At 49.5% G+C, this 25,389-nt stretch overlaps 2 protein-coding genes across 2 annotated transcripts; one reads left to right on the forward strand and one right to left on the reverse strand.

The window, feature by feature from the left end:
• The first annotated feature begins 812 nt into the window (after positions 1–812).
• Igsf22 (immunoglobulin superfamily member 22) lies at positions 813–18,433 on the forward strand. Its single transcript, XM_021166286.1, is given in 28 exon segments — positions 813–978; positions 3,151–3,222; positions 3,225–3,274; positions 4,422–4,517; positions 4,816–4,915; positions 4,967–5,107; positions 5,525–5,562; positions 5,759–5,855; positions 7,419–7,467; positions 7,469–7,571; positions 7,574–7,688; positions 9,374–9,625; positions 10,573–10,677; positions 10,766–10,840; positions 10,843–11,028; positions 13,109–13,198; positions 13,451–13,519; positions 14,087–14,150; positions 14,767–14,835; positions 14,837–14,971; positions 15,440–15,469; positions 15,471–15,527; positions 15,725–15,935; positions 16,867–16,974; positions 17,081–17,124; positions 18,174–18,250; positions 18,253–18,318; positions 18,321–18,433. Coding segments are annotated over 28 exon segments (2,778 nt in total).
• Positions 18,434–21,107: 2,674 nt separating this feature from the next.
• Tmem86a (transmembrane protein 86A) lies at positions 21,108–25,182 on the reverse strand. The gene is made up of 3 exons (XM_021167775.2): positions 25,029–25,182; positions 22,765–23,029; positions 21,108–22,468 (listed from the first exon to the last, which is right to left on the reverse strand). Exons 1-3 carry the CDS (start codon positions 25,047–25,049, stop codon positions 22,029–22,031), a joined length of 726 nt encoding a protein of 241 aa, XP_021023434.1. The 5' UTR covers positions 25,050–25,182; the 3' UTR covers positions 21,108–22,028.
• Positions 25,183–25,389: the final 207 nt, after the last annotated feature.

Below are 25,389 nucleotides of genomic sequence, written 5' to 3' on the forward strand. Positions count from 1 at the left end.
GCAGAACTGTGTGACTGACAGGCCTCCTGACAAGTACAGTGGGAAGACCACATACACATATGCATGTCTGCATGGAAGAGATCCAGAGGAAGCCCCATGCAGATTGCATGCAGGTCCCTATCTGGGGGCCCGAGAGGCGGTAAGGAGATGTTTATGGTACTTTATGTTTTTAATATATTAAAGGATTGGTTCAAAAAAGCATAAGGAAGAAAAGCTAAGGCTCTGCTTTGTCCTGTGTCACATGGAAGCAGAGCTGTGGAAACAACAGTCACCTGCCTCACCATCCCAAATCCTACAAGTCCCCAGGACCCCTAAACAAGAGCTAAGTAGCTTCCTTGCAAGGCCTACCCCAGAACGGTATAGTCAGAAATTCCTCCTTGGCCTGACTTCCTTTCCTCCTGAGGAAACACCCAGCCCTGCCTTCCTCTCCCACATACCTTTCAACAGGTCCTCCAGCCCTCTGTGAGCCCTATTCAGCTGAGTAAGTTTAAGCCCCTTATTTTCCCTCTCCAGGAACCTGGGATTGTTTGTGTTGCTGGGTGAGGAACAAATTCACTAGTTCTTGTAACCAGTCAGGGAAGCAGAGATGGAGAGTAAAGAAGAGAGGCCAGAGAGTAGAAGTCCATTGCCTGACTGCTCTTCTCTATGCATTCCCATCTCCTCTTGTGTATACACACACACACACACACACACACACACAAGGACACACACAAACACCACCACCTCTGAATATCCCTCCTACTCCTACTTATCTTCAGTGGTCTCATCCTCTCCCTGGTCCACACAGGTGAGTACCTGAACCTGCTATCACCATGACAACCACTCAACACCAGCAGATGGTGTAAGAATATGTGTCCATGGAGTTCTCCAGCTCCACCACCCACAAGGAGACCTTCTCCCAGACAACCAAGACCGTGGGAGGGAAGTGGAATGGGTGGGGAAATATGAAATGGGGTCTTCCTCTGAACCCACTCATGGGTAACCTAAGTGTTTGCCATGCGTTGGTCCTTCGGGAACCCCCACACAGCAGCAACCTCCTCTGTTCTGACCCCAGGCTTGAGCTAGATGGTCAGCACAGATCAAATCTCTGGGGAAACAGACTAGGAAAAGCATGAATCCCATACATGTGTGTGAAGGGTTGACAAACTCTTCAATTGCTTAAGCCTTTCAGAGCCAGAGGCAAACAGATTGCGTGAATGTCACACTTTTAGGAAGGTAAATACCTTATCTACACTGAGGAAGGCTAATCCTGGTCCACTTAAATGGAAAACCCAGCCACCAGCAAGACAAGAGCATAAACAAAAGCCCTGAGTGACCTTAATCCTTGAGGGCTGGACTTGAAGGTGAGAGCACCAAAGGAAAGCTGAGAAGGGGGTCTCAGGGCAAGTCTGACCCAGCTGCATCTCTGGTGCAAGCGATTAAATGATGGCTGGGAGCCAGGGTATTGAGTAGCTTTCCTTACAGCCATTGCATCTGCCTTCAAGGTCCCAGAAGAACGGAGTCTAAGTCCTCTGTGTACAAGGTCATGCGATAAACACCGTATCACTCTGACCAGTAAGAAAGAGCCTTGAAGTAAGGACTCAAGGTCTATGATCTAAACTAGAAATTGCACATTGGTTTCTTCTCATCACTCTGAGCCCTAGCTGTGAATTAGAGCCATCTCAGCATAGGGGTGGGGCTGGAAAAACTAGCCATGCCCGAGTCTCTCCGCAGACCATTAAATCGGGAATGTTTATAAGCTCCTCGGGATTCTGGTGTGCAGCCAGGGCTGAAAGGACTGACCCGCAGAGTTCAGGCAGGAAATGGCGAAAGAGTGGGGGATGCTGGAGAGAACAACCTTCGAAGGAGACAGTTGTGGTTCACCTCCCACTAACTAGCAATTGAAATTCACATGTGACATCTTTCCCTTTCCATGGACGGCTACTTCTTGTTTACACATTTGTGGAGGTCAAATAAAAGACATCTGCAGGCAAAGTGCAGCCTTACCATGGCCTGTTTAAGGTCATGGTTGCTATTTAAAATCAAGGCATGAGTGTGTCTTAACAGAGTGTTTTCCATTTCAATCCTTCAGAGGAATACAGACAGCAAAAGTACCTACTTCACTGGACTGTCCTGAGGATCAACAAAATCACCTCTGATATGGGCCCCACGTGGCTCATGACACAGGGGAAGGGCTTCATAACGCAGGGCAATTGCTATTCATTGATAACTTACTACCCGTGAAGATTGCCCACAGTTTATACTGCAGTGATGGAGCACTGGCCTAGAGAGTGCAATGCCCTGGGTTCACTCCCTAGCACTGCAAGAAAACAAAACAAGAAGGAGACCCAGGAAGTGAGGTGATGCTCATTCCATTATGGAAGTCTAGAGACAGCCCCTCGGGGTTGGCAATGTGTCCTGCCCCTCACCCAAGTATCACTACTGCCAAGAAAATCAACACTGAACCCACAGACTGGCTGAAAAAATCTAGAACAGAATCAGCTAAGTTACAGCCCTCCCAAGAGGGAGCAGGCCCAAGCACCTTACACTAGAGGACCAGAACTTCCAGAGAGAAACCCAAGAGACAGACGGACAGACGGACAGGTGGACAGACACAGACCTCTTTAAACGTCTCCTTTTATACATCTGTATGAGACTCAAAGTGACCTATAAAGGTCCTTGACCACTGAGTGGTGAAGAGGTGTTAGTGTCCCCTAGTGGCTGAAATTTGACAGAATTTGATGACTATCATCTCTGATGTAAGCCTTTCTCAGCCACAGATGGCTTCCCATCCTCTGTCACACTGTCCTTGCTTTCCATGCTCTGCCCACTCAATCCCTGCCTGAACTCCCACCTGGAGGCTTCCTGACATCTCCCTTGGCTCACAGGAAGTTGTGGAAGGACACAGCACAGTGTCATTGTCTGCTTGTGGCCCTGAGTTCCAGCACCGTGCCTGGAGAAGTGACTCTGAGTTCATCTCTCTGAGAGTGTGACACCCCCCCCCCGTTCCTTTTTCTTCTCCAGCGCCTTCTCCAGTCTCCCCCAATACACAAGCTGAGTACTGTGTCCCTCCTACTCCAGGCTGGACCCAGATCCCCAGGAGGAGGCAGAGCGTACCAGTGCCTCCAACATACAGGCTATGGAGTAAAACATGTCCTGTGTCCACCATAGGAAATAAAGCACTGTCCAGAACCCTAGTGCAGGGAACCCCCAAGCCTACCATATCCTGGAGGAGGAAAAGGGGAGAACTGCTAAGATCCTCTATAACAAAATCAACAAGGAACACATGCTAAAGGTGAGGCTGGACCACAAAGAGATAGAAGCCTGGAGAACACCCACTCATCACAAAACCCCGCTGACCCCCTGCCAGGGCATTCTGCAGGCCTCAGAGAGCCACCATGGCAACCCAGAAACAGTGGTGGGGAAAGGGACACTTGCATGATGGGAGGAGACTTGGGGGCTGAGGTGTTGCCAGAGCAAGGAGGGGCCCAAAATTATTTGCAGGGCAAGAATCACTAGGGCAAAGCCAGAGGGCAGGGATACAGGCAGATGGAAGGGAAGCGTGGAGTCCAGCAGACCACAGCAAAGGAGTAACTGGTCAAAACTAGGACTCAGTGGATGGCTACATAGTGAGTACTGCAAAGAGGGGTCATAGTGGATGGAGGGACACCGAGCTGGGGGACACAGGGACCTAGTAAGGGACTGGTCCTAGAGAAGGGGCTGAAGATCCTGGAGCCTCCAGAAAAGACTTGTCAAGGACCAACCATCCTTAAGGTATCCACCTTCTGGGGCACTTCCAGAGAATTGCTGCACAGCTGCAATTTCTGACTTCGGGAGGCTGATGAAAGGGAGAGACGGGTCACTGGGAGAGCCTGTGGTTTCTAAGGCCCTTCCCCCACTCCCCACTGTAAAGATATAGTACTGCCTCCCTCCTCCAACCAAAGTCAGCTTCTTTCCCCACAGCCCCATCTTTGGATCTTCTGCCCACACACAAGCTTCCCGAGAGTCACTTCTTGCACACGCCCTAACATTCAACAGGCTCTGAAAGCCTGTGAGCACCATCGACACCAGAAGCAAACCAAGTGTATTCACTCCTCTGTCCTCTAGGGTCTAGGCCAGGGCCTGAGACAAACATATAAGTTGCATTAAATGAAATACTCATCTCACTTCAGGAAAATAGAATATAAAGTCCAACTCAGGAGATCCATGCCCTTGAGGAGCTCATAGCGCAGGGAGAGTATGATGTGGAAGCTGATGCTGTTGCTGTAGAACCAGACTGTACACACCCATACCCACGACTTGCCCAGTTTTTCACACATAACCCCAACACCCCCCCCCAAAAAAGCCCTCTTTTTTTTTTCTTTTCCCTTCTTGTAGAAAATCTCTGTGCCACCACCCCACCCCCACCCTCTAATGGTGTAACTCTGATCCACCTAGAATAGCTGACCTCAGGTGACTCAGACGACTACAGGTACATTACAAACAATGAGCACACAGATGCCCTTACACCATCCTTTCTGGAAACAGAGGCTGGGCCTGTCATTTCCTCCTCCTCCTCTCCCTCCTCCCCCTCCTCCTCCTCCTACTTCTCCTCTCCCTCCTCCCCCTCCTCCTCCTCCTCTTTCTCCTCCTCTCCCTCCTCCCCCTCTTCCTCCTCTTCTTCCTCTTCTTCTTCCTCCTCCTCCTGGCTTTTTCCCCCAGGAACTAGATGTCTGACTGTCAGTCTGTGCCCTCTTTCTATCCTCGGGCAACAAAAAACTAGATTAAGAAGCTGTTTAAAAAGATGGGAAGTGGGGGGAGGTCCCCTGCCTAGGATGCAGCCCCCCCCCCATCCAGCTGAAGCATCTCAAAGGCTTTGTCACAAAAGCCCTGAGTTCAAAGCCCACAGAGAGTGGAAGGTTATCTCAAGGTCTCAAGGTCGGTACAGAAGGAAACAGTGAGTGACAATCTTGGTCCCCCTCTTACAATCTAAGGTTTCCCTGACCAGCCCCCTCCCCCCCCCAAAAAAAGAAGCAGGAGGTGACAAATGAAAAAGAGATGCTGATGATTTGGGCCAAGGTACCCAATAAGGACTTTTCAAAGGTCTGTATGGGCCATGGTTTTCCTGACTTGGAAGGACTGCTCAGAAGCTGGAAACCATAATAGAGGAAGTGGGGAGATGAGAAGGTCAGTGCCCAGCAGGGAACAGGGACCTGGGCTTCTCCCCTGCCCTGCAGACACACACACACACACACACACACACACACACACACACACAGAGCCAGGCTGTGTACCACAAATGCAGTGAGAGACCCTAGCACCTTCCTACTTAGAGACCTTCCTTTCTACCTTCCTACCTTGACTCACTTCATATCCTGAGTTGCATGCACATGAACTCGGCCAGACCTAAGTTCAAATCTCACTTCTGCTATCTTAGGTATCTCTCTGAGTTTTAGTTTCTACATAAGCAAAAACTATACTTCTCTCGCACATTTATTTTTCTATTGTTGTCATGTATTTGCTCCGTCAACAAACTCTTGCTAAGCACTGACCATGTAAATTATAGAGTCTGTGTCCTGGGCCCAGACACATAATGAGTGCTCTGTGAATGGTGGTTCCTTCCTTATCCCCCTACAACCCTACTCTTCCATCTTCCAGTTGATCAATTAGTTTAGTGGGGCAGCAGGAGGTATTACCTAATGAGCTTAGCCCCTTAAGGGGTTTCCTCCAGGATTCTGGACACAACTAAACAGAGTCCAAATGCCTCTGATCCTTGCATTTTGATGAACCAATCTCCCAGGTCATTAGAATTCTGAAGCCACCAGAAGATGCAGAAACCAAGGTTGACACAACCAATGTCTTCACCTACATCATGGAGCTGAAGGACCCCATCCCGAGATGATAGGGTCAAGGTGAGAATAGCCTAGTCAGGGACCACCCTGGCCCTACCATGGCTTCTACACCATCTGCTTTCTCAGACCCTCTCATAATCTGTAGCCAATCAAGAGGATACCTTCTGAAACCATTGAAAGAGGCTGGTTACTAGACATTGTTTCTAGTCATTCTGCCATTTTCATTTTGATCTGAAATTGTGATTTTCCTCTTCCCATGCCCTTGTCTACCCACGTTTGAACAGAACACCTGAATTAAATAACCCTGAAGGATCGCTTCTCAGCCTTTTGGCTAAGATCAAGTGTAAATAACCCTGAAGGTAACTGAACTTCTGCTCCTAGCAAGAAGCATCTAACCGGTTCATACAGATTAAGAACTCGAAGGGTTACCAGATTTCTTCCATGTTCTAGGTTTGTACAAATCCAAGGCTGAAATTACTCAATGAGGTGAACATTTAATCCTAAAATTAAATACTGTATCTAGAATCTCTGATAAGTAAATGGCCTATAGCTACAGTCAGCTGACGAGGTAGGTAGGTACCAAGTGCATGCAGGTTATTACTAACACAAGCATGAGCAATGCCAGTACCTAGGGCCTGACTGTGAGAGGTAAGTGGATAAGCACCATGGCAGTTTGAGAATGAGAATGGCCCCCTAGGCTCATATGTTTGGTGGAACTGTTTGGGAAGGATTAGGAGGTGTGCCCTTATTGGAGAAGGTGTATCACTGGGAATAGAGGTTTCAAAAGCCCATGCTATTACCAGTAAGCTCTCTCCGCCTTGTAATTATGTCTCAAGATGTGAAGTCTCAGCTACTGCTCCCGTGCCATCCCCGATAACCTGCTGCTATGCTCCCTGCTGTGGCACTTATGGTCACTAACACTCTGATGCTGTAAGTCCCAAATAAGCACTTTCTTTTATAACCAATAGAACATAATTAAGATAAATGCATAGTTTGCAATGCTGGATATGAAAGTAGGCATGGAGGCCCAAAAGGCCTGTCAGGGTTCAGGGAAAGAAAATGGCCTTGAGGGGTCTATGGCTATATTGGAGAGAGAACTGTGCTCTGTGCATGAAAGGACTACATGGGGATTGGAGTTAGTACAAAAAGAAAACATGAGATATACAGTATAGATATATGAAATATATAGAGACTATGAAATAATATCACAGGACTGTGTAGCATAGTGGTTAAGAGGACAAACTCTGGAGCTAGATTTCTGGAGTTCAATTCCCAGCTTCTGCTACTTACAGATGTGTAATTTAGAGCAAGTTTCCTTAACTTCTTTGTCCTAGTTTCTGTCTGTAAAATGGGGAATCATCATAGAACCTACCTATGTGAATTAGATTAAAAATTAGCTATAATAATGCCTATCAGATCTCTAATACTACATAAATGTTTTTTAACTGATGTTAATATTACTGTATGGGGAGACTATGTAAGTATCATAAGATGGGACTCCAGAGCAGATGGTGACTAGCAAATAGAACAAAAGGAAGAGTGCTTCCCAGCTGTAGGCCACAGAAGGTCAATGACCCCTGAACTCCACCTCCCTGCTTCCTGCTGCAGATAAGCCACTGAAGTTCATGGAAGAAATGAAACTGGTGGCGGTGACCATGGCAGACGGCTGTGTTTGAGATCCACGCCTCCAAGGAAGAGAATGACTCTGTGTAGCAGTTCCACAGGAAGCAGCTGAAGAAGGATCACAAGTATGAGATTTCAGACCGTCTGAGAATGGTCTGACTCACACGATTAGGATCAAAGATGCCAGACTCAGCAACGTGTAGGTTCTCAGCCCAGTTGGGAACTTGGTACAGAAGGGTTGTCTCACTGTCCATTGCAAGTGGTTCAGTGAGAGCTGGACAGATGGAATTCCTGTCACAGCAGCCCCATTTATCCATCCATCCATCCATCCATCCATCTATCCATCCTCCACCATCTGCTCTTGACAAGACTCTGTGATGGGTACTGAAAAGAGAAGGCTCTTCTAGTGGAGGAGGCAGATGTGAAGGTGAAATTATAATAGTTACTAAGCCAGGGTCAACACTCAGCTGAGTAACGATGGACCAAAAACGTACTAGCTCTTAGCTGTGAGACTTTCCCTGTGAGGATCCACATCTGTTCTTCCCCAAAATTGTCAGATTGCACCGACAATAGCCCAAAGACTATTCTACCAAGTCTAGCCTGGTGAGCCAATGAATTTATTGAAGTTACTTTCACTTGCAAGAGTTAGGGGTTGAAATCAACTGTATCACCAAATCCCCACCTCAGGGTGGGTGACAATTCACAAAAGCTTCCTTACTGGAGCTCCCTGCTCAGTGTTCAGTCTCCTCTACCTACGTATGGTTTACTGCTAATGTAGCCGTGGGACCCTAATGTAGCCTTGCAACCCTCTGTTTCCTGAGAGTTGCAAGTTTCCTTAGCTTCAGGTGTCTTATGAGGCCTCCATTCCCTCCAGGAAGGAATGTGTCAGTTCAAGAAATAGCTATATAACAGCGTTACAGTTCTCACATCACGTATTCCATCAATCTGACATATTCCCATATTATAAGCAGTTGTTGCATATGTGTGTGACAGTGGGATGCCACACATGTGAACCACACTGGGAATCTGTCCTACGAATTCAGCATTGCTCTGATGGAGGTAGGCATAGCAGCTGTGGGGAGCCAAAAGAAGGCAATGTCACAAAGCCCTGAGATTATCCAGAAGAATAAAAGGCAGTTCAGCTTTCAGAGAAGGAAACAGCATGCCCACACAAAGTAACAGCCTGAACAAAAGCCCAGATATCAGAAAGATATCTGATATAGAGGGAGGGCAAGAGGACTCCTGACTGTAAAGATATAAAAGTTTGCCAGGCACTGGCATAACCTCACAAGAGACAGCTATATCAGGGCCTGGCAAATACAGAAGTGGATGCTCACAGTCTTCTATTGGATGGAACACAGGACCCCCAATGAAGGAACTAAAGAAAGTAACCAAGGAGTTAAAGGAGTCTGAAACCCTATAGGAGGATCAACAATATGAACTAACCAGTACCCTCCCCCGCCCCCGAGCTTGTCTCTCCAGATGCATATGTAGCAGAGGATTGCCTAGTCAGCCAGCAATGGGAGGAGAGGCCCTTGGTCTTGCGAAGATCATATGCCCCATTACAGGGGAATGCCAGGGCCAGGAAGCTGGAGTGGGTGGGTTGGGGAGCAGGGTGGGGGGAGGGTATAGGGGACTTTCAGGATAGCATTTGAAATGTAAATGAAGAAAATATCTAATAAAAATTGTTTTTGAAAAAAAAAAGATATAAAAGTTGTTGTCTTAATTCACATATTAGCAAACAGACTAGATGGGTAAATCGGTTGTGTAAAGCCAACACTCTCTCTGCCATGCACTTCCCTGGGTCACATACTGTACACAAATATACTACTACCTCGAGTTCTTATGGTTTCTAGGGTCAGAAAAAGAGGGAGGAGCGCACAGACCTGCAGCAAACGTGTAGTGATTTGGGAGGGTGCTAAAAATTAGTCTGTCTATAGGCCTTCCCTTTAAATCTATAAGCAGCTTCAAAAATGCATATGTAAGAGAGAGGAGTAGCCCACACCTTGAATGTGATCTGATATCTAAGGATGTGTCACTACCCTCAGAGAAAGATGAGTGACTGCTGTCACATAGCCTCAAGTACAGTGTGAGCAAGCAAACTGAGATGGTAGTTAATGATGCACAGAGCAAAGATGGTGGGGAATACACCACAGTGGCCATGGAGGGTGGGGACCCCACCGAATACTGCAGTACTGCACCCTCACTGTGGAAAATACACACACTCTCTGCTGACCCAAACTGACCAAACTGTTTGACCCCAGCATACCCTCCTGATGGACACTGACTTACCCAGCTCCCAGCTCCAGTCCCCCACCAGACCATAATCAACGTGTACCTCCTCCATTTCCCAATTCTGGCCATCTCTAACCTTTCATAGTCTAACCATCGATACTTCTAATCAATCTCCTCCGCTTTGCAGATTCTAAACCAGTTTACCTAACTTCATCTTTTACTTCCAGATTCTGACCATCTCCAGCAACCCTAGTTATCCCAAACTTCTTGATCCTGACCATCCCCTACTCCCTCTCCCTAACTACTCCACACTGACTCTTACCACATCAGTGAGTCTGGGGGCCCCCTAGACCAGACCAGTATAAATACAACTAAAATCCCAACTCCACTAACCACCTATATCTCTGCCATCTATTTCTTTCAAGAGAGCATGCTAAGTCCCAGAGGTTCATCTTCCACTAATTGATTTCCCAGTAAGCATCTCTTGGTCTTCCTAACTGCCAAGGCTCTGAGCTTCCTTCAGCACCCCTCCACCTGTTCACTGCACTCTCATCACCCACTGACCATTGCCTACCTGGTTCTCATACATTTTGACTGACACAGCAACCGTGAATGTTCCCATGAGTGTGGTACCAACTCTTTCCCCTTCCTTCTCTTTTACACCAACACTCTGACCCAGTCAGTCCGTGCCCTTTTTCCTTAGAACATCTAGAAACCATGAAGAGTGGCATGTCAGACATGCACTGGGCCCCTGGCTGAGTTGTATATAATGACAAAAGGGTGTCTGAAGGGTGGCAGGGAGGACTGAGAGGAGGAAAGGAGCAAGAGATGTTGACTTGGCTCATGCTCATACTCAGGCACGCCCCTCACCTCTAGATCACAGACTTGCCTGGTGTGTCGACAGGTGAGGAATACATGCTTATCTTCCCCAACATGGGCACAGAGCATGAAGGCAAAAACACATTCCAGGCAAAGTGCACAGAAAATGAAGCCTACATATCCACTGCACGTAAGGTCCCCTAAAGGTAGAAAAGGTTCAAGGATGCTAGGCCAGCCTGTATGCTCGTAGCCACCACACACACCCCTATTGCCACCAGTTCCTCCCCAACCCCCTGATGCCTTGCCCTGTAGATCTCCTTTCATTGACTCATCCATCTGGAAAATACTAGCTGTCTGGTGACCATGAAGGTAGGCTACATGGCTTACATTAAGGTGCCCTTCCAAACAAGGTTATTACCCAAAGTGACCTGGTTCAAGGAGGGTATGTGGGTGCCCAAGAGGAAGCAAGAGGAAGCATGTGTTCATGGAGGAGCTCAGGGAGACCAGGACCTGCTCACCATCTCCAATTGTATACAGAAAGGCATCAGCTTAGTCCTATTCAATCTCAAGAATCACTGTCACACAGCAACTGCCCCTGTGCACAGCTATGGGGTTGTTTGAGAGTACCAGCTGCCCAGTAATCAAAGAGGGTGGCTGGGACGGAGACCCTGGACTGAGTTCAAGTTCTGACTGGGAATGGGAATAGAATGTCTGTTGACTTTATAACCAGAAGCCAACTCCCTAATATCTTAAGTAGCCTTGGTCAAGAGACCTCTCTAAGCCTGTTTCCTACCAGGAACAAGGTAGGGGTTTTACCCTAGCATCTCTTTCTAATGCCTTTCAAATGCACAGCCAAGCACACCATACACAACACATCTTGTGATAGTCACTTGTGTGTTTCTAAACAGTGAGGATGCGGTTAGAGGTAAGGAGATGGGGTAAAAGAGAGGTGGGACTGAGATGTAGAGGTGAGGTTGGTTGCAAAGAGCACTGAGGTGGGAAGTAAAATGGGATGCAGTGGGAGGTCAAAGGGTAGGGATAAAGTGAGAATGGGAAGCTGGAGTTGGGGTAGGAAAGGGAGTTTAGATTGTTTTGAACATGATAAAGAACTGGCCTTGTGATCTTCAACATCATCAAACACATGGGCATGCACGAGCACGCACACACACACACCATCTTGCCACAAAACTGGGGCATGAGAAGGTTTGAATTTTCATTTGCCACCCCTGTATCCTTGGTGTTAAGGATACATAGATACAGAACACCTAAAAGGGTAAAACTAGTAGACAGATAAGTAGCTGTAACCCAAGGTCCACAGTAACACGAGAAAGCACAGGTATTCTGGAACTTCCAAAAAGAGAGAGAACTTATCTGGGAAGGGCTAATGGTGTGAGTAGCAGCTAAACATGGTTTGCCAGGGGCTGCAGAGCAGCCGTTTCTAGGTAGGCAGGAGGCTCAGAGAGGCAAGGATCAAAACTCTCTGAGCACATCTTAGGAGGGCTGGGCACAGGACAAGTGAGGGATCCAGAAATCTCAGAGCTCAGTGATGCCCCAGGCCAGCCAGACCTCTGGTCAGTGAGAAGCCCTTCTGACCCTTTGCCTCAAAGCCCCATTTGTGAAGCTGTTGTCTGTCTCAAGACCATCCGAAGCCTCCCAAGACCAAGTGCAATTCCTAGGGCTCTTGGGTAACTGTGCACATAAATAGAAGTAAAACTGGTTATCATGGTAGGATGTTGGCAAGAAGCCCTGGATTAAGACAGCAGAGATAGATGACAAAGTGGCCAACTTCACCGCCAAGGCAGAGTACTCGCTTTATTCTGGTAGTCAGTTCAGAGGGTGGAAGTGACCCACCTGAGACTGAGGAAGGCTTTCCTCATCATAATCCCATAGTTGAGAGATACTGCCTCGTGTTAAGGGACGCACATACAGGTTAGGATGGGGCCCTTAGACCTCTGAGGTGTGTGGATCTGCAGGGAATGCCACAGGCTCATTCACTAACTACCGCGTAGGGCATGCTGATTGCCAACGAAGAACAAATGTCATTACAAGACTCAACCACGCTTCTTTCTTCACTCCAGAGATCATTTTGGAAGCTGAGGGTGCATGACACTAACTTAGAGATAAGCTTGAAATCACTTTCATTTTTTCCAAAGAAACCCCTTGGCAGTGTTGGTATTTTAATTACGACTGCTAATTAATTACTAGCTGCACCCCTCCCAAATGATTTCCAGGTGTCAGTGTGTCAAGGTTGAGAACTGTGGCGCCAGAGTGGCAGGAGCTAGAGGACTTGGATTGCCTGCATCTTACACAGTAAAACCACCTGCGCTTTAATAAACATCCATGCCTGCCCTCTACCCCGGGAACATTCAGTTAGGATATTCTGAATTAAGACCCAGATACTAATTGTTGGTGGTGGGTTTCCACATATTTCCCATTTAATGGTTAACCAGAGTTAACAATCACTGGTTTAAGGTAGTTTAAACAGGGACAGAAATCAATATGGATTGTGGAACTATATATACGCTCCCCTTCTCAGCTTTTCCCCTCTTGTTACCTATAGAATCCCCTGGTGGCTGATGTGACCAGGGAATTGGTGACATGAATAGAATGTCCCTACCCAGGATGGGATGGGCCAGTGCTTGGCTACTCTGTCGAGTGAAGAAAGACAAGCAATAATCTGTGGGTTCCAGTCAACAAGGACCCCATTCAGGGTGAGGTACTAGGGACAGAAGTTTGGGGCCAGGAGGGGATGGGACAGAGGAAGTCTTGCTGAGTGGGCATACCTTCTCCTCATACCAGCTCCTTTGGGAGTTCTAACATCCCATTTTCTCCTCTTCTGTGGTTTCACACTCTTTTATCTCCTATCTCAGAGATATTCCTGGCCTCCCGACCTCTCATCTCCCTACCTCAAGCACAGAGTATGCTGTGGAGACAGCACACGGACTAGAAACTCTGAATTATAGTTCTGTATAAGGCCACTCTAGTACATCCCAGCATGCCAAGCAGTGCTGTGGTGGTCAAGGGTCCTATTACTATGAGGCCAGGACCAACACATTCGTAGAACCAGCCCCTTCAGAGAGAGAATGTCTTCGCTTCTGGCAATTGGCATAGAGGAGCAGGGCTCACACTCAAGAGAAAGCTAACAAGTGAAGATTGAGCATCTGGGACAGTGAGAGGGCGGGGTGGGCTGAGTGTTTGCTCAAGCTTTGCTCTCTCTTGTTAGCTAAGTGAGTGGGCATGTTGGGGTTAAGTAAGGATGCTGAATGGATGCTTAGGACGTCTTGAGTCCCAGACATGAGATGGGGAGACATCCTGTCAGTGGAAGTGGGGGCAACAGTGAGATTGAATCTGGGTTTTGAATGTAGATGAGTTGAATGTGTTGGGTGTGTTGAATTTTGAGGAGACTGAAACTACCAAGTTGGTAAAATAACTAAACTGGCACATTGTTGAGTAATCAAGTTACCATATGAAGAGTGTTTGCTGCGGAAGCTGTTGTAGAAGTGATGAAAACTAGGATTCAGGCATACTGGGTGTAGGGACTAGGCATGGGACTGGAATGGATGAATCTGGGGACCAACTGGATGTCTGGGATACCCTAGAACCTCCAGGCCTGCCACAGGGCCTAAACATGTCTGATTCTTCTAACTCAGTGGTTCTCAACCTGTGGGTCACAACTCCTTTGGGGGTTGAATGGTCCTTTCACAAGGGTCGCCTAAGACTATCAGAAAATGTAGATATTTACATCATGATTCATAACAGTAGCAAAATTACAGTTATGAAGTGGCAACAAAAACAATTTTATGGTTGAGGGTCACTATAACATGTATGAAAGGGTCGCAGCATTGGAAAGGCTGAGAACCACTTTTCTAACTCAAGCATCTCCATTGGCTGCTGTTTTAGTCAGGGTTTCTATTCCTGCACAAACATCATGACCAAGAAGCAAGTTGGGGAGGAAAGGGTTTATTCGGCTTACACTTCCATACTGCTGTTTATCACCAAAGGAAGTCAGGACTGGAACTCAAGCAGGTCAGGAAGCAGGAGCTGATGCAGAGGCTATGGAGGGATGTTCTTTACTGGCTTGCCTCCCCTGGCTTGCTCAGCCTACTCTCTTATAGAACCCAAGACTACCAGCCCAGGGATGGTCCCACCCACAAGGGGCCTTTCCCCCTTGATCACTAATTGAGAAAATGCCTTACAGTTGGATCTCATGGAGGCATTTCCTCAACTGAAGCTCCTTTCTCTGTGATAACTCAGCTGTGTCAAGTTGACACAAAAATAGCCAGTACAGCTGCTGTGAGCCTGTAGAAGGGACCGTAGCTAGGACATCCAGCTACATCCTTGAGATGAGATGAAGGCAGCAAGAAGAGTACCAAGGGCATGGAAGATGCCATCTCGGGTACCCACTACATGGCAGGGATCCTGACCAAGATGCCAAAAAACTTCTTTCATATCCGAATTGTCAGTGAGGCTGGGGTTAGAGACCTGTGGAGCTAGATGAGGGCCCATACCATGCCACCACCAGGGGAGGACACAGAGCTATAGGGTCAGGGCCCCCTAAGGCTTCATCCCACAAAGAAAAATGGGGCTATGTTCTGATCAAGAACAACTCATCATATTCCTGATGTTGGGACAAAGCCAAGGGTAACCTCTGGGATTCCCTTGCTTGAAAAAAAAAAAAAAAAGCAAAACAAACACTGTGCCAAAGTAGTAGCTCTGTGTGCCAATGGAGGTGGGAGGGATATAGAAACAAGACTCAGGACCTACCTGCCCAGATCTCACCTGCTGGGAGACACAGATGAAACAGTAAATGCTTCCCAGTGTTCTGGAGCAGTCAGACATCTTGGTATGCCCCGTACCTCGACCATGAAAGAGCCTAGGGAAGGCTCAGGAGGAGAGGCCTAAATTTGAAGGGTGGTCCCTGTCCTTCCTTACCTGTGTGTCTTCCATCACAGGAGCCCCCAGTTTGACCTCAGTGCCGGGCTAGAACCACACAGTGTTGGGTGCTGGGACAGCCCTCTGCATACATGCAGTCTTCTATGAGTTGTCTCCCATTCTGTCCCCCATACTGCCCTCTGTGTAACCACACTGTCCACATTGTCCTGCTGTCTCTGACTAATTCTGCCACTCACCAGATCCCTGTCCCTGGAGCCTAGAAGGAGAATCTTTGATAAGCCGAAGAGCCTTCTTCCAAATACTTTCCAGTGACTGAGTTTGCTGCCTCCTGTTATTACCCAGAGCTCACCACCACCCACTGTGACCTGGCAGAAAGACAGCATCACCATCAAGGGCTGGAAAACCATCACCAAGGGCAAAAATTATCCCCAATTCCTCATTAGCAACACCAAGTATTCTGACTACAGAGAGTATCAGATCTTGCTTCAGAATGAGTTTGGAGTCACACACTATGGCTCCTGTACCTGTCTACTAAGTATAGAAACTAGGCATGGGGTTGGATATATGAATTTAGGGACGAACTGGATGTCTGTGATATCCTAGGACCTCCAAGCCTGACACGGGGCCTAAACATGTCTGATTCCGGGTACAGGAAAAGTCCTGAGGGTGTGTGGCACTACTACTTGCATGTGGTCGGTACAGACAGTGGGCAGAGGCAGGGGAGTGGGAAGGGGGTGCCTGGGGTTAATCCTTGCATAATTCCCATGCTTGTGGCAGGTACAGATGGTGGCAGAGGCCTTTTGCAGCCATCCTTCCCCACTCTATGTAGCTCCCCACTGCTGTTTAAGCAACCTAAGGCACAACCTTCTCGAGTGAGCAGACAGTGAAGCCTACTTTGACACCACAAAGGGAGGCTTTATCAGCCTTTGACTGTAGAGAGGCTTTTGTACCCTCTTATCTCAGAGTCCTGGAGCCCTGGAGACCTTGACCTAGAGCACAACCCCTGTTTCAGATTCTGCGGTTGGCCATATCTGATGAGATAAACAGAGTAAAATCTGCAGGGAGAGGAGTGGAGAGGGGTGAGGGGCAGGAGGAGCCAGTGGAGAGGAATCGACTAAAAATTATGAGTCATCTCTTAACAGAGGACTGGAAGCTTTCAATAAAGGTCTGAAGAGCCCCCCACAAACTGAAAACGGTGAACCTCTATTGAATATTAACTACATTGTGGACACCTTACTCCTTAGCCCTGTAAAATGAGCCGCCATTGTTAGGTCTCCATCTTGTAAATGAGGCAATGGGTATCATAAACTTGCCAAAGGTCACAAGCTAAAACACTTCACAAACATCTTTTCTGAATCCAGGACATCTGCCTCCTACCACTCACAGAAGGAAAATGTGCCCTTCCATCTTCCAACAGGCTGGGCAGGTGGCTACAGTGAACACACAACTGTCCCCAGGGTGGCCAGCAAACCTCCAATTCTCCCAGATTTCCGGACCTCCTGCAAACCTACAGCTATTTGAAGAGGCCTCCAACATGGTAACTCTGACCTGGAGCCATAATCTTGATCTCCAGGAAGATGGTGGTGCCCACTGTGTCACCTGAAGAGGGATGAAAGGGAAGATGGTGGTGCCCGCTATGTCACCTGAAGAGGGATGAAAGTAGCCCCCACCCGATTCACTGCAACTGTGCGTGTCTTCAGCAACAAGTACATGATGGCACAGCAGGAAATGCTATTTCAGAATGGTGACTCAAAATGAAATGGGTGGCTGTACTACATGGATACCTGGCTTGCCAATAAGGACCAGAGTGAATACAGGACTGGGGGGTCAGGGTTGTGTCAGGAATCCCTGATGGTGAAGAGGACATAAGGTCACCAAAGGGTACCCAAGAGTTAAGATCCGAGAACTATGAGATAGGCTATCACTTATGAGCCCTTTGAGAAACTCCTCAGAGATGTTGTTATCTCGTGAGTGCTTTGAGTGATGGACTGATACAGAGGTGAAAAGGTACCCTTAAGGGCCCAGATAATAGTGAGGGGGTAGAAGATTACAGAGACAATTTGAAGCCTGCTATAAAGAGAGGGACCAGTAGGAGTGAGGGCTGGAACTCTGAGAAACAGCAGTTAAGTCTGAAGGAATACAGATAACATCAGAAACCTAGAAACGAGGGCTAAATGGGCCAAAGAGGAGATCTTAAAAGCTGAGTTGGCATAAGGGAAGTGTGGAGGAAGAGTTCTAGGCTAGGATAAAGAGCTGAGAATACCAGGATCCAAGAAGTAGGTACAGGGAAAGGATCTAGACTCCCTTAGTCTAGGAAAACATAAAAACCTGTGAGACTGCTTCAACTCGTCAAACCCTGGAGCAGCTAGGAGCACTGTGAGTGTGCAAGGGTCTCTAAGAACTGTGTACAATGTGGCATACACCTTTAGTTCTAGCACTTGGGAGACACAGGCAGGTAGTTAGTTTTCTGTGAGTTTGAGGCCAGCCTGGTCTACACAGCAAGGTCCAGGCCAGCCAAGGTTATATAATGAGACTGTCTCAATAAAAGGACAAAGGGAGGGAGGGAGAGGACAGGAGAGGCGGGGAGGGAGGGAAGGGTAGAGGGAAAGAGGGACTGAGGGAGGGAGGAAGGAAGGGAAAAAAAAGAGTAAAGAAAGGACACAGCTGAGTATCCCATAATTCCTAGCACCTGAGAATACAACTCAGGTCTTCCAGGTTCCATTGAAACAGCCCCAGGGCATCTTTTGCACTCTAAGATGAAGGCAGCTCGTAGTGCCCATCCCACCTATGCAGTGAGAACCTGAGCACCAAGCTGAAGTTCTATCATCAGGACTGGCACCATGCACCCTACTCTCTGACCCGACTCAAGCACTCACTGTGGTCTGTGGCCAGGACTACACCATGACTGGCACCTTCCTTGGGAACCCATGGCTCCTGGTGCTATCTACCAGGGTGATGTCAACATCACTGTCAATTCAAAGCTCTGGCACAACTTTGCCGGCAGCATATGTAAACTGGTCATCTCCCACCTACGCACGAAAGGACAGCAGTGAGTACTGCATGTTGCTAAAAATGAACTAGGCAAGAACCATAGACGCTCCGTGCTGTCTATGGTGAAACCACCTCCAGGCATGGCCTGGAGGGAGGATACATCCATCCCATCCAAGACCAGGGGCTAGCGCTGTTGTTTATTTAACCTGCCACCAAGTGGTACAAATATTCTCCCACCTTATCAAAGACATACATAACGCTCCAGGCACCTGCAGATGTGGGAGTTCATGATCCCTTGCTAAACTGTGACAGCACACGCTAATGGGCTGAGACTCACCTTTTAAAAACATACTGGCCCTTGGATTTAAAGCAGACTGGCCTGTCACAATTTACACAGCAGGGTTCTGCACAAAATCTGCACCATTTACAAGTTTTCTCCAGTTGTTTTGGTGTGCATCCTACTGAGAAGCATTGTCTAAGGTGAAGGCAGGTGAGAGGCTCAAAGCCTGGGAAGACTGAAGGGGACCACGCCTCTCACACGTGCCTGCCATTGCTTTTGCTTGTGAGGTGCAGGCTTGAGGAGTTACCCGACTCTTCACCTAGCCTACGTCCTTCATAGCGACATGGCTAGCAGCCTGATCCCTCCAAATGCAAAGCCAAACCTGCCATGCTTGGTTGTTCAAATTCCTGCAACCTTCTCCCAATCCTCACATTCAAATCCCAGCATCCTGTTCCCTCTCTCTCCAGCTTCTTGCTCTCTCACTCCCTCACTCTCTGTAGTGGTGCACCTCCACGGCTGTGGTCTTCATAGTTACCGATCTTTCTTCAGCCAGTTAAGAGATGAAGTCTTTCCTTGCAGGGTGATGAGAAGGAATCCCATTGCTCTGTCTCCTAAATATTCAACTAAGTGTCAGGCACTAAGAAGACAAGGCTTCCAGAATGACTGCTGAATTACGTAGACAGGCCTAAGCCAAGAGGGCATGGGCAGGGTGGATGTGGGGAAACAGCTCTTAGTACACACCCAGAGATCCCCAAGTCACTCTAGCTAGTTTTAGGGACACAATGCCACCGTTGCCTCACCAGCCTGTTTCCTCACCTACTGGGTTATGAGGAAGTACCTAGTACAATTCCTGGAAGATACCAAGTGTGACTGGATGGCAGCTTTTGATCCCATAGCTAATCCAGCTCAGGAGACCTAGGGACCAATTTCTACGTAGTGACTCTAAGTCTAGCAATTTGCAGGTTTTTCCTGAGCACTAGCAAATCTTTGTTTGGATCTTTCAAAGCCAAGTCTAGTCTAGCAAGTCAAGTCTAACACTGATCACTGGGACTCTTCAGAACGCGAAGCACCTCATACCAGCCCCAGGCCACAGGTCTCAGCATCATAGCCGACACGGATGCCTCTCAGCCAGTCTGCCTTCCAGTTCCTGTCACTGGACCCACAATGCAGTGAGGGCGCAGAACGAGAAACTCACTGAGCTCACACTCCCTGCTCCTGAGAGCAGGTGGGACAGGAATCATTGGGATGCACACAAACAGCGTGGACTGGCTCCAAACCCACCCACAGGAAGTCACCCTGGGGCTACCTTACCCTCTTCACAACCACTCTCAACCCTCACTGTGCCCTCCGAGCATGGGACACGGTTAGCTGACTTCCTTCCTCTCCCCATCTTGCTCCCTCCCATGCCTTCACTCCTGGTAGATCTGTGGTCAGCATTCTGCAGTTTAAATGGATCCGAACCTTGCTCCCTTAGCATCCAGCCATCCTCCAATGGAAGCAGGAAGGAGCTGCCCAGACAGCTTACTGGTTTAAAATATGTTTTACAGTAGAATAATCCCTTGACGGATTTTAAACCAGAGGCTTGTAATGAGGGAGGGTCCCGGAACCCTACTCGATGTATTACTTTGCTCTCTGTCCCCATGAAAGGTCTCTATAAAAACTTAAGTTTGGGTCTAGCTTAACAGCTCATTGCAATACACAGCTTAATAGCAAAGAATCATTTTAGCATGTGAAATGGCTTGGGTTTGATCCCCAGTACCAAAAATAACAACAACAAGAACTAAATGTTTGGAAAGGAAAAAAAAAAATCATTCAGTACCCATGAGGTTTGACTCTCCTATCTCACATTCCCCCCAAAATATACCAATGGCATATTCATCAATGGCCCTTTCTACTTTCAGGACCAGAGCAGTGCTGGTTAAAATCTGAAGGCCTCTGGACCACGATAAAATAATAGTGTACCCAGGCTTCAGGTCTAAACATCAGCTATTCTAATCCCATCCTCCCCCCTCTTTCCCAACTATAGAAGATGAATCTGCACCATTTGAAGAAGCAGCAGGTCTGGGCTGGGGCAATGCAGCACCAAAGACACTGCAGGGCTAAGGGTAACCAAGATGTCTGGGCACCCACACACTGGGGACTATGTCAAGGACAAATTCAGAAACATGGCAAGACACTACTCATCCCCACCCTCCCCCTCCTGACTATAATCACACAACCACACAGCCAACACACACACACACCACCACCACCACCACCACCAGGGAAGCAAGACCCACTGAAATAAGTACAAGTGTCAGCACAGCCAGGGAGCCAGCCTAGTGCCAAGATGCCTGAGCCAAGATGACTCTGACCCAGGCTGTGAGGACAAGCAGGGCTTCTGGCACCATGCCTCCACCCCCTGTCTGGGACAGGCACGTGCCACACAGGCAGACAAGTCAGGAAGCCAATGGCCCTTGGGTTTTTATTTTATTTTATTTTTTTCACACGGGCAGTAGAGGATGGAGTTACCCCATCCTCGCTCCCCTTGCATTGACTGTGCTTTGGGTCTAAGACCCTAAAGTGTCATTTAGAACTCACTCCCAGAGCAGGAAGAAAGCATTGTTGGTGTGCTGGGGTGGGGGTGGGGGGCAGCTCTGAGCTGGGTTAAGCACCCCTCAGGAGCTGAGGCCCGCCACTTTAGGTCTTTTGCAGACAGTAGGACAAAGACATTAGTTGGAGACTGGCCCCTTCCTTTGGCATGGTCCACCCTAGCCCTGGGGACAGAGACTGAGGGTGATGGTATGAGGCCTGAGCTGGCCTGTGAGAGAACAAGGACCAATCTGAAACCTTGGTGCCCTCAAGCTTCCAGACCAACCAAGTCCCTCTACCATGGAGAGACAGCCATTTGCCACTTAAAAGACTGCTGAAGTAACAAGGTTGGACACAGAAAACAAGGCTCCACCTTCAACCAGTCTTCCTAACTAGGGAGCCTGGGGAAGGAGCTTTTCAGGACTCCTCATTCGTGGCTCATCTTGGAAGAGAAAAGGTGGGAATGGAGGGGCCTGGCACTGCCATTGGTCCTGGGCGTAAGAGAAAGTCGCACTCTTGCATCTAATAAAAAGAGAGGGGTCAAAAAGCACCATCACCTTCCAGGAGGGCTTTGACAGTCCTGATGGGGTGAGGAGATGTCTACCTCTGACTCAGGTGAGGGATGTGAGGCTGCCTCTTTGAACTCTCCAGGTCATCCTGGACTACCAGCTTTCCTGGGAGCCCCTTCAGCTTACCCCCCTTCAAGCCTGCCCCTTTCCCAGAAGCCGCCTACTGATCCAGCTCCTGCATGACCCCAAAGTCTGGGCCCCCAGCCCCAAGAGAAAGGTGAGCAGACCCCAGTCCCTTCAGTCGGCCTTGCTCAGTCTGTAGTCTTCTCCCACTGGCTCTCGGCTCTCGACAGCTGACAGGGCAATGAGCATCTGAGCAGCATAGTAGGTAGACATGATCAGCGCCCGGGAGTAGGGCACAGGGAAGCAGAACTTGTTGAGAGCGATGGTCAGGTCCGAGAGGATGAAGAGCAGAGCACCACCGCCGGCCGCCAGCTCCGTCCACCGCCAGGCTGCCCCAACCAACCGCAGCCCTGCCATAGCTCTCCAGCCCATGAAGCTGATGAGGGCCACATAAACCCCCACCAGGTAGGTGAAAGCACCTGACAGCCCAGGGTAGAGCAGGGCATAGCACAGGCCTGACAGCACTCCGATCACCAGGCCTGTCCGCAGAGCCAGTGGCCGCATGCCAAAGGCTGCAGCATAGAGGATGTGTGCCACAGCAAACATCAGGAGACCTGAAAGGGTGAGAGGATAAAGACTGCTAAAGGAAGGTTTGTGGCTAAAGAGTCCTTGAGAGCTTGAGAGAAGGGGACTGGGAATAACCCAGCAGTTTTGCTCTGGGACTAAGAGGGGGTAAGAACAGCCATAGTTTTAAACTCACACTCTCACACTCTCCCTTAAAGAACTGGTCCCCAGCCTCAGAAACTCTCCAGCTCCCTGTTCCCTCTTCTGCAGCCTCATCCTGCCCCAACCAGGACCCTTTTTCCTCCAGCCCCAAGTACCCACCCAGGCAATTCCTGTAACTACTGACCATGTTCAAAGTATCCGTGGTCCTGCCAGATGAGGAAGGCATCACCCACAGCAGAAAAGACAAGTCCCACGAAGATGAGGGAGGCACTGGGGTGAGCCAGCAGGAATCGAACACCATGAGCCAGAAGAAAAAGCCAGAGGCAAAAGATGGGCAGGCACTTGATAAGGGCGCTGACCCACGATGGGCTGGATGAAGGCAGCCAGAGCACAAAATACACACAGGTAGCCTTAAAGAAGGGCACCAGTTTGGGTCCTTCACTCTTCACCTGGAGGAGACAGAACAAGGACAATACTCAGAGGTTAGGGGCACAAAAGCCCACAGTGAGATCTAAAAATCTTACACCTTTCCCCAAGGCTGCAGTGCACACCCCAGCCCTATACCACTGAGAACAAAGAGTTCTGACAGAGAAACCTAGCCCGTCTGGCTCCAAGCAGCCAGCAGGATGTGAAAGCCATTATCACCCTGAGGCTCAATTTACCAGGACAGGCAAGGGCTCCACTGTCTGGTCACTCTGGTCCACTGTAGGTCCTGGAACTTGGCCAGAGTCGTCACTCACTGAGCCAACAGTGCCGATTAGGATACTCCTTTCTGCAGCCCAGCCCTGTTCCCTCCTGGCTCTCTACTCTCCCCTTCTCCAGGCACCCCTTACCACCTCTCCCTGTTAGCCTAAGCTCCCAGCTGTGTGGAACTGGAGTAAGGTCAGAGGGAAACCACAGAAATGCACTGACTGGCCAACTCATGACCCAAGCTTTAGAGCCAGGACTCGGGCTTAGAGCCCTAGCAACACCAGGTGAGTGTCAGGAATGTAGGGGTGACAGTACCTCCACCCCACAAGCTTTCTGTTCTGCCCCCCCTCCCACCCGACCTTCCACTCTACCTATGTCAGACTAAAGGTGGCATCAAGGACAAAGAGAGGTGCTAGGGATGCTGGGAAGAGAACTAGATCTGTGTTGGGAGGAAGAAACAGTGCTTGAAAGGCCAGAGGTTTCCAGGGCTAGGAAAAGGGGGTGTTGGCCATTTCTTTCCCAGAGAACAAGAGCAACTTGAGGCACCAGAGACAGGAAGGGGGGTGGGGAGGGCTTCTGATCTGGAGCCAGCAGACAGGCTGGGAGGAGATGGGGAACTGAGAGGGGGAAGTTGGCCAGCTGACTGGGTCTCAGCTGGATTAGGGGGAGGGCAGCTAAAGAAAGGTTTTACTCAAGGCCACTGCAGGCAGAGTCTGAGCAGGGGGGGGGGGGGGGAGATTCTGCAGATGTTCTGTGGTCTCCCGAAGCTCCTTCCCCCCGCCCCCGGCTTTTCTGAGCATGAATTGGAGCAGTTGGGGTTCCCTATAGACCCATAATCCAACAAAAGTGCTCTGACTGTGTGTGAGCAAGCCACTCCACACAGGGCTCTGAAGGGACAAGACACTTAGATTCCCTGGCAACCAGGTACCTGATGCAACTAGGAAAGGGTAGAGAAGAGACATATAGTGGGTCCAGAGTACAAGCCTGCTCTTGTTTTTCCAGAGGTTAGAGATGGGAGCAGAGTTGACACTCCCTTCCCATGGAAACTCCCTTATCAGGGATAGTCAGAGTGAGGGCAAGGCCAAAGGGAGGAAATTGGGGGCGGAGGGGGGGGGGGAAGATGCCCAGCTCCACCTGTCAGCCTTTGCTCCCCCTCCCCCTACTCCCCAGGCCCATACTTCCTAGAAGAAACTGGCAGTAGGTGGTGAAATCATGACAGTCTGAGAAGCCAGCCTTAGAAGTGTGAAGAGACAATTCAAAGGCTGGAGTTGAGAAAGTCTGGAAAGGAGGTCAAGTCAACAGAGAGAGGTCCACCTTCACCTATCGTCTGAACAGCGTTACTAAGACAGAGGCGTCACCTCCTGCACCTACAATGTTAAGAGAAACTTGGGGCATTCCCAGGAAGTCGGCACCCCCCCCCCTGCACCCTCTCGAATGCTTCCCTGAGGGTCCACCACGCAGAACCCTACGGCCTGCAGCATCCAGTTCCAGGCCAAGACCTGCAGACCCGCTCCAGACACTCATGGATCAACAGTCACGCTTCCGAGTCACGTGCACAATGTTTTCCTCCCTCCCGCGGGCAGACGAGGGGCGCGCGTAGGAGGGGCGCTACAAGAGTGAGGAGCTAAAAACCGTGACAGCCGCCGCTTCCCCGGAGGGGACAGCACCTTCCTCCGCCCCCCTCGGCGGCCGGGCTTGCCGCTGCCTCGTCCCAGGCCTGGGGGGCTTGGCCGCGGGCTCGCGCGCTCGCGCACTCACCACAGTGACCGGGGACACCATGGCGGCGGCGGCTGCGGCTGCTGGCACCCGCTCCGGGTTGCACCGCCAGGACGCACCCAGAGCCAGGTGAGCAGACGACTGAACAAAGCTGGGGTGAAGCACAATACCTCCCGCGCGCTGGGCGCTCGGAGTACTGTCTGTGAACCCGACGACGTCACCACAGACCCAGCCAATGAACGGGCCGGAGCCTCGTGTGGGCGGAGCCCTGCTGGCGGCGCCGGCCGGGCTCCCTCTGTTTCTGCGTTGAAAAGGAGATCCTCCCACCCCCGGGCGTGGGCGTGGCGTTCAGGCCACGCCTCTTAGGGAGGCGTGCCAGGGCATCCCGGAACGTGACGGCGAC

This window comes from Mus caroli, unplaced genomic scaffold, assembly GCF_978045245.1.
Source record: "Mus caroli unplaced genomic scaffold, Mus_caroli_1 scaffold_8, whole genome shotgun sequence".
Taxonomy (NCBI): Eukaryota; Metazoa; Chordata; class Mammalia; order Rodentia; family Muridae; genus Mus; species Mus caroli.

Excerpts from the sequence above, each read along its gene's own strand:
- Tmem86a (XM_021167775.2), bottom strand. The coding sequence starts at position 25,049 with ATGGTGTCCCCGGTCACTGTG. Across the intron at positions 23,030-25,028 it reads TGGTGTCCCCGGTCACTGTG|GTGAAGAGTGAAGGACCCAA; the intron begins GTGAGTGCGCGA and ends TGTCTCCTCCAG. Across the intron at positions 22,469-22,764 it reads CCACGGATACTTTGAACATG|GTCTCCTGATGTTTGCTGTG; the intron begins GTCAGTAGTTAC and ends TCACCCTTTCAG.